This window comes from Cottoperca gobio, chromosome 24, assembly GCF_900634415.1.
Source record: "Cottoperca gobio chromosome 24, fCotGob3.1, whole genome shotgun sequence".
NCBI classification, from domain to species: domain Eukaryota; kingdom Metazoa; phylum Chordata; class Actinopteri; order Perciformes; family Bovichtidae; genus Cottoperca; species Cottoperca gobio.
In genome coordinates, this window is record NC_041378.1 from 8,319,077 (window position 1) to 8,331,838 (window position 12,762).

The 12,762-nt window shown below is 42.9% G+C and overlaps 1 protein-coding gene across 3 annotated transcripts in view; it reads left to right on the forward strand.

Moving 5' to 3' along the window:
* Positions 1-7,821: 7,821 nt before the first annotated feature.
* Positions 7,822-12,762, forward strand: part of sash1a (SAM and SH3 domain containing 1a) — a 153,229-nt gene continuing 148,288 nt past the window's right edge. For 2 of the 3 annotated variants that reach the window (XM_029462627.1, XM_029462628.1), the window contains exon 1: positions 7,824-9,349. In XM_029462627.1, the coding sequence (XP_029318487.1) occupies positions 8,846-9,349 (504 nt within the window). In that variant the 5' untranslated portion in view covers positions 7,824-8,845. Of the gene's footprint in view, positions 9,350-12,762 lie in introns of all 3 variants that reach the window. The other variant, XM_029462626.1, reaches the window with a different exon arrangement.

A 12,762-nucleotide genomic window follows, 5' to 3' on the forward strand; every position in this document is an offset into this window, starting at 1 on the left:
CCCTGAAAAATAGTGCACCACTTTCCCCCCTGCTGTTCTAATAAATATGCTTACCAGAACATTCACTATTTATTTAAAAGAGTCTCTTTACATATAACGAAAAATCCCGCATGCGTAATAATAACATCTCACTTTGCCTCCACACTGTGGAGCTTTATATAAATACGGTATTAAGCTTCGTCTTGAATTCAGCCGTCCTTTTCTTTTGGATCCAGTTTCCTGTACATTCAATATTTTCTTCTTCCTCTGGAGCTTAAAGCAAACTTTCTTCAACAGTGCCAGAACTTTTCCTCCAGTAATGTATTCCAAATGAGCTCATCTGCAATTTCAATGAAGTCCTACGCTGAATTATTTGAGAAAACACATTTTTCGGGCAAACTGCTAGAATGGAAATCTTTAATCATCTTTTCTTTGCAGTTTTTACAAAAGCATTGGGGAAATATTGGTCGTCAAAAATATTGAAGTCATATCCTGATGAGGTCTTTGATATTGGTCATCACAGAATTTGATTGGTTGGTTGGACCCAGGAAATGGCTGGACGGTTGTATCTTGAGTGTCGGCACAGGTCAAAGGTCAGTATGGGTGATCAGGCCAATGTGGACCAAATAATAGCAACACCTCCCAATGTAATACCGTCCAATGCAACAACACATAGATAGACACCATCTCAAGAAAAATTGATAAAAACTGTACAAAGATTATGTTGTTGGGTGTTGATACTTTGGCGCCCACCACCAGTATTGCCATACATCAATACTCAAAGCATACATTATATTTGTATGTATATTAATACCTTGACCCTGTATAAGAAGAAATGCTGTGCTATTGATTGATTATATGATTATATAGGAAAATATACTTTGGACTCATGTTCAAGACCTGTGTGGCAATATCATACAAGTGATTGTTGTCCTTTTGAGATGACCTCATATTTCTTTCGTGAGCATCTTTCTTTCTTTCAATGTGAAGTAAAATGTTAGCAGTGTACCGTAACAGATGAGGTGATCCTCTTGAGGCCGAGCTCATTGTCAGACATCAAACCTGATTGATGTGTCATGCTCTTGTTGTGAAATCGCTTTGAGTTATGACGGGATCTTCATCCACCGCCATCATTGTCACCGATAATGACCTCTAATGAAAAATGGACCTTTTATTCTTTCCATCTGTCTTTTCTGAGGCACTGCAGAGATTAATACAGCCGTCTAACCTCGTGTTCGATAACCCATTTACTTTACCTCGTCTTTCACTTTGGCTTTCCGTACGTTATATGAACTGTGGCTAGTAAAGTGACGTCCATATATTCTAACATGGTGGTGATTTCATTAAATCTTTTTACTTATATACATGCTCCTTTAATGGAATCTTTTGTTCACATTTCCCCACATCCTGTATGGTGTGTTTTTTTCCCACCAATACATCAAACCATTACATAGACCCTGAGGACCCGGTGGATAGGTCAAATGCTCAGAGCCCTATTCATTAATATAACATGTTAACAAACCTGGGCTTGCAGCCACCATCTTCCCATCCATTTGAGACTAGATTTATTGCAGGGAGACTCTGTGGCCGCTGTGTCTAATTGCTCTTTTGTCTTCAGTCCTCCTGAGGTACAGACACTGGGAAAAGAGTGGACCCGCTGCTTAGTTACAAATCCTCCACTTTATGGGTAGTGTCTTCTCTCGGCTCCAAACCCTTAAACTCTGAGTGGAAATACTGTATTAACTTTAGATTTCTCTATTTGATTTGAATTATTTCAAAATAAATTCCAGTGTCCAAGTAAAAAACAAAAACAAAAAAAAGTTTAAAAACATAATTAAATATCTTTAATATAGCGAGTGTATTGGGGTGAGTCTGATCTACTATGTCTGTTAGCCAAGAAATAAAGTTAAATCCTTTTATAAAGAAACATCAGTTTTCTTTTCATGTTGTGCCATCAATCATTAGCGGGGGGGTTTCTGTCGGTTATTTCATCTCATTTTTAGAAGAAAAGACACAGCTTCGCGTATCTGCATAATGATTCATTCATTTTCAATCACCTTGTTTTAATTAAGAAGGAAACGAGGTCTGTGGGAAAAAAATTGCTAATCTTTATTAATTGGGCTTTCTGCACCACTGCTTTGCTGAGGGGATTGTTATAAAACATTCTCTGAAGTCACATGACTGTTCATTTATCATTAGCTGGAAACCTTCCCTTGAGCTACACACACACACGCACACGCACACACACACACACACACACACACACACACACACACACACACACACACACACACACACACACACAAGTCTTTTTCTTGCTGGGATACGTTTTCACATCACTATCGCCTTGTCTTTTATTGTCTCTCAGGATTTGATTACATGTCTGGTGCAATTCATCTGTCCTGAGCAATGAAACGATCTTTAAGAGATCCCCTGAATGTTCAGTTCAGTGGTCGTGTCATCTCTCAGCTCGCCGCCTGGTTTGCCAGTTGAACCGTATGCCTCTGGGTGCTATTTGACTCCGACGTTAGTCGTAGATCAGGAGGTGATGTGGCTGGCTGTGATTGCCTTTAGTCAATATCTCCTCTCAGAGATCCTCAAGCCTGTCTCCAGCCAGAGCCCAACCCCTCTATGTTATCCTTATCCCTGTAATTAAAGGCAGCTGAGGAGATGAGAGGAGGCATTCATATTTCATCAGCGGGCCGACTGACAGACACACTAACTAATTTACAACTCTCTTTATCTCCAGCCATAACATCAACAGGTGTGCATCGGGTCCCTCGAGGTTGTTGTGCGTTTTAGTTGTGTATGTGTGTGTGCGGGAGAGAGGAGGAAGGGGAGAAAGGGGTAGACAGTGAATATTATATTATATTATATGGCATATGTCTTTTAAGCTACTGGATGCCTAAATTTCCCTTGGGATCAATAAAGTATTCTCTCTCTCTCTCTCTCTCTCTCTCTCTCTCTCTCTCTCTCTCTCTCTCTCTCTCTCGCTCTCTCTCTCTCAATCACTTATAAATGTTAGAGTATCAAGGATAATATTTTTTGTGTGCATACACCACTGTATTTTGAATTATTTGTAAACCATAAACAAGTGTGTTTGACTGACTGTCCGCTTGCCAGGGTTTCAGCACAAAGTGCCGGATTGCGAGACAATAATATGCCACACATTTCTGCATTATATCACTACTCACAGTTGCATGTCTCAAACTGCTAGTGGCCATGTGTCAAAGAATTTACATATATACATAATCCACTTATGCTGCTGCGCTTGGTCGGTGCATGGCCGTCCATGCTAATTACATGGACTCCGGTTCACCGTGACGGCATATCAGTGTGGCTGACTGGGAATTAAGTGGCGATTCCTGTGGGCATGTCGATGCCCTTTGAGTCACCAAATCTCCCCTACAACTACTTCTGCTCCTGCAAAGTCAGGTCACAGGTTAGCCGGGTCTTATTAAAGTTCTGCCCAAGGCAATAACGGGAGTAATATTGCCAGATAATTCTCTCTTTGGTAAAGCCTGGGTTGCCATGATAGCAGTTTAAGACTACAAAGCAGCAGCTCGGTTTCTTAGGTTACTTGGTTTGTGAGAAATGTGGGGTTTTGGCATTTTTCTTTTCAAGATGCAACTTCTGTTTATAACGCTGTTGAACACAAAGAAGCTCGGTGCAAACACGTAATGTTTGAAGACAGTCTGACCCATTTAAAGAAAATGAATTACATTTCTGGTACGGAAAGCAGTTTCTCTTTGTGTTTTAGTCGTGCAAGTTTTTAATTCTAAGCACGATAAATACAATATTTATGTGCCTCCTGTTTCGGTCCTTGGGAAAGGCTTTCAAGCCATTACTGCATAATGCCAGCTTCTAATCGGGTTGTGAGGGGGTAACACAGGATGCCGAAGACTTTCTGTTCTCTGCTGAGTCAATAAGAGACAACAAAGATCTGTATCACTGTTCTGCAGATTTTCTTTTCTATTTCAAATATCCATGTCTGCGAGGCTCCTTGCTGTCCTGCTCTGGAGCTGAAAATACCGTGTGGTTAAAGTAGCAGGAGTAGGAGTTGATTAGAAAAGAAGTCTGCACTCCAGTGAAGCTGTCTGATCGGAGATCTGTCCATCACCTCCCGCAGCTCTTATTGAACCAGACCGCCAGGAGAAGTTGAGAAGTTAGCTCCAAATGCAACTCAAAATCAGTAGTTTGATTGATGGCATCACTTTTATCGCGCCAGTGGGAACGCTAACACAGACATCTGACCTGTTGCCTTTACTGACCGATTCTCTCCGGTGATTGGCAGGTATCTGTGGCTGATGTGCTTAGACATGCAATCCTTGCATTAACCCCGAGCTGCCACCCTTCTCTCCCGGTGGGTTTGGAGATGTTTAGGTTGATATTGAGCTGCCAGCTGAGTGGCAGCTGGTCCTGACGTGCTCGCTTCACCTCTGGTCTCTGGAGATTGCAGCACAGCCAGCCGCTTGTAATTAAAAGCGCATAAAGACAGATCAAGCTCTTTTCCTTCTCTCTCTCTCCATTAAAGATGCCAGAAGGCTGAAAAAAAGATTCTCACCAAGGAGAGCTCCTTTTTATTTATAAGCCTGCATCCAAAGACAATGTGCATTTAGCACAGGATTTATTCATGTTTACCACCAAACTACTCATCATTATAAATTGCTCACAAAGTTTTTCTCCTCCTCCCCAATTTGTTCTTGTGTGTTTTCATGTACAATTCCAATTATTTGTTTTCAGTGTACATGTTTCCCATCATTAGAAGCTTGTGTTTTCCAATAACTATTTTTTTGGTATGCTCCCTATTATTCTAGATGAAGCAAAATGTGATACACAGCAATCGCAGGCAATCATCAGCTCACTGCAGGGTTGTTTCCTCTAGTCTTGGCTGTTTCTGAAGAATCATCTCCAGCCAGCCATTAAATGTGTAACAGAAAGAGAGCGAAAATAGATTGGGAGAGATTTTGACAAGAACAAAAACTAATAATGTATCTGCCCCACTATTCATTAAAAAAAAGTTACTGTGTAACAATACGTTTATTTATTAAATTAAAGTTTTATACTCAACAGTTTTATTTTGAAATCGTACATGTTGTATTCAATAGTGTTTTTGGCAACATGAAAGTTTGACAATAAATCCTTTTAGGAATTGTACTTATACTACTTTTACTCTATTTTATTCTATTTAATTATTGTGTACTCGCCACTTTACTTTCTTGTTATTTTGCTGTAACAAAGTACATTTCTCCGTTGTGGGACTAATAAAGGATTTCTGATTCTGATTCTGATTCTGAATGCTGGTCAGGAATAGCAGACATCGCTTAACTGTATCTACCGCAGGACCGCATTCAATTCAAAGCATGATTTTTGTTTTTGTTTTCCATATTGCTGTGGCTGTGTTGCTGGCAGAAGAGTCTACATATCTATCAGGGGCTGACAGACAGCCTCCACCTAGAAACCAACATCCATGACCTTCATGGTGCCTCTGCATCTAGGTGGACAGAAGCCATTCTCTGCTTCACGGGATTTTAAAATTGAGGTCTTGAAAGGTGCAACCTAGACGTCTGAAGCCAAGAAGAACTTAAAATTTCACCCAACAAAAATCCCCACCTTCTAATACCTAAGTCTTCCCTTTCAGAAAGGAGCCGAAACAGCCAGTGTAGACTATTAGCATAGAGAGAGCTTGGCTGTCAGCAGAGCTGCTATTGTCTGTCTGGCTGCGTCGATCTCCTCTCACCTTCCAGCTGTGTCTACTGGAGCTTTTCTTCCCACAACCGGCCGCAGTCACACTCTTTCAATCAACACATTCAAAAGCAGCCTATACATATTTACCAGAACCAATACTGCACACTCTCACTGACACATATTCATATTTACTTGCGCTAAATGCTCCGAGCTACCAATTTCAGATTTTTTATTAAGGGATGGTTATTGAGGTGTTATTGATATGGCAGCAGTCCTCTGGCTCCAGGGTAATACTGCTACACTCGGTCGGTGGGAAGAGCAATGGCCATACACTTTTTTATGTCACTACAAAGAAGTGATACAGCTCTAACTGTTGTGCAATAACAACATATATGATAGTGCACTTAAATAAAGTTGTTCTACTTAATAAAAATAAATCCTTCATATGTATAAAAGCTACATAATATAGTTTACATTTAAATGACTGAATATCTCCTTTTTCAGAACTCTTCAAACATATTCAAATAAAACAAGAAAGATCCCTCTTGTTGAAATGGAAGACATCTGCAAACAGTGGGCACAATGTTGCAAGTTGGTTTAAGGGCCCACAAGCCAATAAGGTTGGGTATCCCTGCGCTAAACTATTGTCTATCATACTGTATCTTCTTTATCTGACAAACCAGCATATATACTTTCAATTGTCATAAACACTCAGTTATCAAAGTGCAGGAAAGTGATTCAGGTGATACAAACAAACCGTCCTGTGTATTTCCATACAGCCAGCGAGACGCTTGTGTTAGGTTGCCACCCTTGCCTCTCGGCACCCGCTGGTCGCTCTCCATGGCTCCGGGGCAGCAGAGTGGAAACACAGCAAACCTGGCACCGCCAGTACACTCACTGAGTCCACCCACCGTAGAGAGCACCAGACTCCCCGCTCCATCTGTCACTAAACTCCCATAATACCCTGCTCCTGTAACCGATCTAATGACATGTTTGAACAATGGGGAGGGCAGCGCCGAGTACGTTTTAATCCTGACTTTGATATCATTTAAAATGTTTCTTTTTTTCTACTGGTTTATTGTTTCCATTTGAGGGTATCGGTTGCAATGTTATGAAGGTCACACTGTATAACAGCTGTACACAGATACTTTTGGTTCATTTGTTTGTGAAGCTACATTTTTATTATACATTCTAATGCCAGTCCAAGCTCTAATGTAGCATATCACACTCTAAACACGTTTAACCCTTATTGCTCGTGTCAGTCAAACCCACATTCTACGAGTATTTACAAAGGATGAGGGACAATAGAGCATTTCTGAGTAATTACGATGACAGCAGAGACAGGTAAATCACGGGAAATGTCAACTAACTCAAGTCTGATAGGTCTGGGAACATGAAGGATCTACCCTGGCACGCACCTCTTTCTCTGACATTCTGACACGCATTTTTGGCACATTTCCGACGCCGTTTCTCTGAAAAGAGACTCTTTGATATGCTTCCCCACTCCTCCTCGACTGGTGTGTTTGTTCTCTAGCCCTGCCGCATGTCATAATGTGCCGAGGCAAATCACTTCCAGCCCAAAGCCGAGATGCTGATTGTATCACACTGACCCCTAACAAGCTGTCAGCTCACATTTGATAAAGCATGCATCAGCACCGGCCGGCTTGGCACCCATTTGGACAGAGTGGACAGGTCTTATTCAAGCAAAGTTATTCCCATAGTTCTCTGGGGAAACGGAGAAAGACAGACAGGTTGACTTGTCTCACACGAATACTGATGGCATCAAGTGGTGCTGCAATTTGATACAGATATTTGGACTCCACTTGCTTTCCAGTGTTGTAAAGTCAAAAAGAAATTGCACCAAATGTCTGTTCATACAGATGAAGGATAGATGGATGGGTGGATGACTTGGTACCTCAGTTTGTCCTATTACATCAGCTCAAGTGCTGAGAAATCTTCAGTTCCCCAGTTACCACATAGAGGGAGCTCATGCGTGTTGAGAAACCAAACCGTGGAACTGCTGAATGAGTGAGAGCGTGTGTGTGTATGAGAGAGAGAGAGAGAGAGAGAGAGAGAGAGAGAGAGAGAGAGAGAGGAGAGAGAGGAGAGAGGAGAGAGAGAGAGAGAGAGAGAGAGAGAGAGAGAGAGAGAGAGAGAGGTGCGGTGAACGAAATCACATCGTCGGGGAAGAATAACGTGAAACAAACCAGCAGCTTGGATATTCATTTCAGCTGTGCGACAGGTCTAATATGCGCTTTCACTTCGGACCAACTTTGGCCAAGTCGGTCGGAACTTGGTGACCTACTGTGTGCCCCCCGAAGCGGCGTGACAAGTTGGGAGAAGGAAGAAGAAGGAGAAAAAAAAAGGACTCATCACTATTTTTAAATGGGTACAGTGAGATTTGGGGGGCGTGGACGGTAGAGGAGCAGCAGTGAGCATGTTGGCTCTTGGCTGCAGCTCCAGTGTAGTGATGTGCCGGCTGGAAGAACTGGACTACGCGTAGACTGGTGGACGGTTGTTTGACGCGGAAGCCGTCAATCGTCGGCAGTCGACTTTCTGTCATTTTTAAAGCCCGTTTGGCAACATTTGGATTTATTCATTCATCGCGCTGACGTTCAGCGATACCGAGGAGTACAAGGAAGGAGGATCAGCCGTGGAAACGTTTTTTTAAGAGGCAGCAGCTGCCGTGCGTAACGGACGAAATCTGGTCGAGCAGCTATTTGAATGACAATAGTTTGAGGCGACGGCTTTCTTATTTGTTTAAGGAAGCCTTATTACTGGGACTGACGGCGCATGGTAGCCTAAGTAACTGAAATGCTAAACTGACAATTGGGATTGGAAAGCTGTTTTCAAGTGAAACTGAAGTGATCTTAATGTGTAAATATTGACAGGTGTTACAGTCATGCTGACTGTCCGGCTGAGCCTTTAATTCACTTACGGCTCTGTTTGTTATGTCTTAAAACACCGCGGACACACAAGGTATCGGGGTAACTAAACATATTTGGTATGGATGATCCACAAATTGTTTAATGCAGTCATCTTTACTCCCTTAATACTCAGAGAAAGCACACGTTGTTAGTTGCGATCTTATAATGCGTTTGAAACGCCGTGTGGGAAAGTAACCATCACTTTAGTGTCTTCTTCCCTCCGAGTTGTAGCCGATCTGGCAGCAGCCAAAATGACAAGCAACGGACCTGTCATCGTTTACGAGTGGCTGAAGACCCTCCAGCTTGCCCAGTACGTCGAGGCTTTTGTGGATAATGGTTATGACGATCTGGAGGTTTGCAAACAAATAGGAGACCCCGACCTGGATGCCATCGGCGTCTACATCCCTCACCACAGGCAGAGGATTCACGAGGCGGTGAGAAGGCTAAAGGATGAAGCCAACGAGACGGCCAGTGGACTCTACTTCACCCTGGAGCCGATGCCACCCGCAGCTGAGGTTTATACCAGTCACATGGTGGACCAGTACGAGTCCAAACTGCGGGGATCCAAGTCCTGGACCGAGCCCAACAGTGAACGGGTTGGGCGCAACGGTGGGTACATGGCCGGGCAGAGGAACCTGACGCTGGGCAACAGGAGGGAGCTGGTGATTTACCCCAAGCTGAAGCTGAAGATCATGATCAGGGATAAGCTCATCAGAGATGGCATCAACCTCGCCAAGCCGCCCTATTCTAATAAGGTAAGAGGAACATGGGTAGACACAGGTCATGATGGTCACATGGCACAAAAGGGACCATCACCTGTCAAATGTCATACATGACAAACAATGCATTAAAGCTATACATGCCTGATACACTGCAAAATTGTCCCACTTAACGAGTCCTTAAGTGTGATATCCACTATCTAAACTTTTCTATTAATAAACAAAAACAAAAAAACGATTAAATAAGACACCAGATTTGAGGAGTTGGTTTTCAATAGCCACGAAAATCCTTTCACGCTGGAGGAAATGTAATTTTCTTGACTAAACACAGATTGAATGATTTGCAGAGGCGGCTGTTATGGTGTTTATATACGACACAAAAGGGACTGTCACCTGCTCAGTGTCATGCATCATTTTGTTGAAAGCCTCCTGTCAGTCAGATAGAGCCTATATCATATGTAAATAGCACATTTCACTTATGTGTTCAACATCAAAATAAGGTAGAAGAAACGGAGCCATAGGTAAATGCCAGAGTGATGCCTAAACATTTTCAGCCCCGCTGCACTTTGCAGAAGTGTGAGTGTTTGCTGTCACATTGAGTGATGGGAATGAAGTTGCTGCCGATCAATAGGCAGAGCGTGGAGAGAGGAGATCTTAAAGGAGCGTTCACCATGTCTGTGACTTCCCGTAGGGGTGGAAAGATTTACACTCTTGATTATTAATCTACTCTGACCTCACCTGTCCAGTGACTTGCCTCAGCATTTAGTGTGGGTGGATCAACCAGGCCCACGAGGATATAGGCCCTGGCTCTTTGCTGTGATGAATGGCGAACGGGCTATCGATGGCAGCGGAAGTAAATGAAGAGCGCCCAGCTGGGTAGGCTGTCGCAGTCCTGGAGCCAGACTGAGAGGGCCTCTTGTTTTCACAGGACCGCGAGTGACCTTTTCTTCAGAAGTGTCTGAATCATATGCCTTAGCAGCTGAGAGGGCTCCACTGAATGACTGCTGTTTACATACAGGGAGGCACTGCAGGCCGTTGAGGAGGCAGAGGCTGTGACCTCTGTAGTTTCTTGCTGGCGACATACAGCAGCATGCAGTTTTATTTACAACTGAATACTAAACCTGACACTGCATGAAACTGTCAAGGCTAGGTATAGCTGGTCAGCAGAACTAGTTTCTCTCTATAATGGCATGTGCATTTTGTTTTTGAATGCTGGGACTTTTTTTTAGCCCTAAATCAGCAATGTGTATATTTCTGATTGACATTATTACCTAGAGAATTACTGATTTAGAAGTAAAGTCCTCTAGTCCTCCCGGCCTTAGGGCCTCCTTAAGGGAATTCTTTGTGGTATTCAAGAACTTGCACACTTGATGCAACTGATCTAGAGCCTTGAAGGTCTCGATCTGATCCTGACAATTAAAGGTGGAAACAGATGTCCTGGGTAGTAATGTCTTCTCTGAAAATGCATAGATTTTATATTTCTACTAAAGTCTTCAAAAATGTTCCACCCGAAGGAGTTAGGCTGGGGAATCAAATCCTAAATCCAGTGCTCTTTGCTTTTTAAACTGATTCTTTATTTTTGCATGTGTTGTAAGCTCTTTTTGTCTTTTCTGTACATGTCTGCCACATTGGCTGACTGTGAATCCCACAGAGATTTAGGATTTGTGAGGGATTATCTGTCAAACCAGGGCTGAAACAAAGTGTCGGTTCCAGAGGGTTAAACTATCTCTCCCTTTTTATTGAAGGCTGTATTTATTTAGAGGCAAAAACTTTGGCATTGAGGTTTTGGAAGGGGAATGAGCAGGTCAAGGTCTTCCTCTGTCGCTTTTTTTTTCCGTGTGTGTGTGTGTGTGTGTGTGTGTGTGTGTGTGTGTGTGTGTGTGTGTGTGTGTGTGTGTGTGTGTGTGTGTGTGTGTGTGTGTGTGTGTGTGTGTGTGTGTGTGTGTGTGTGTGTGTGTGTGTGTGTGTGTGTGAGAATGTCTAACCCTGTAGTTTTTAATTGGCTCCAGCCCAGTGCTTTTCTCCCCAGTAGAAGTGTGAGAGATTGTGCTGTGACCAGCTGATGGAGGTTTGACTAACTGGGATATGATTGATAGTCTGTAGATATCTCCCTTCACTCTGCCTTTGACATGAGATGTCACCCCCAGCGGAGGCTGAGAGCAGAGAGCCAGACTCGGGGTGATTACAGGACACACACAATGTCAGTCTCGAGGGATGTTCATTGTATAGTACAACCCAAGATCTCCATCCACATTTAAACTGTCCTCTGTGCTCTCAATAAGCAGGGATTTTCATGGACTCTGGCCTGACAGCCCCTCTGTTCATCTTTGTGTTACTGGCTTTGTCTCCATTGTTTGTCAATATGCAAAAAACATAGTCAATATAAGCACTAAGATTCAGAAATCCTCTCTAGTGTGTGCTAGATTATTATCATACAATTCACTGAAAGGGCTCTGCTGGGTGTAATAAATACCCATGATCCTTATCAAGGCCGTGGAGACCCCTTGTCTGAGAGAGAGTATTATTTCTTATGATGTAAACAAACACTTGTGCTACGGGCTGCACATTTCTCATCAGGGAACAATATAAGCAGAGAGGATGGTGCTGCCTGTTTGCCTGTTGGCAAATGCACTGGGGTCGTAGAGTTAATACCATCTTTACTCTTTTGGTTGGAACGTAACTCTCATAAATGTCTTTTACTGAGAGTAAAAATGTTCAGGAGAAACGATCAAATCTGATCAGCTTTTCCTAAGTATTTGTAAAGTGTACAGTTGGTATGTCAGCTTTGTTTCGGAGAAGTGCTGTGAATGGTGCCAAGGTAAACAAATAAAGAACCCATCCTTTTTTTTTTTTTTTTGACGAGTGTGTCATGGCATTTGTGTTTGAGATTATGAAGTTGAAGGGCTTTGTAGTTGTGCAGTATTTTTACGTCCAATTCCATTTCCCCCTCTATTTTTTATCTTATCCGATAAATCCCTCTTTTACGTAAAATAATTGCCAAACAATTTGAAGATCTGTTCTCATCCCGGTCTCATCCAGAAACTGGAACTGGAAATGGCAGACATAATAGAGCGTCTTTGTTAGTGCTGTGTTTCGGGAGGAAGTAGAAGCTAAACACTGGGAGATTCTCCATTGTTTGTATCCAAGCTGATGGAGCCACATGTCCTTTCACTACTGCTCTGTTTTACGCTCCCAATTTCCGTCCATTGAAGCGGACTGCGGAGGCATGTGTCCAGCATTGTGCCGATGGGTGGGTGATGAAAAACCTGGGTGTCATTCAGAGAAAGAAAGGGTAGTAAATAGGTGGGCACGTTGTTTTCGCTGGCCGGGTTGGTGCAGGACAGTTAGACGTGCAAGGCCTTTCTCCGACTCCCACAGAACAGCTGATCAAATGTGGTGGGTGGGAATCATGAGGCCTCCAGCTTAACCGCCCTGAAGAATGTAAGAAA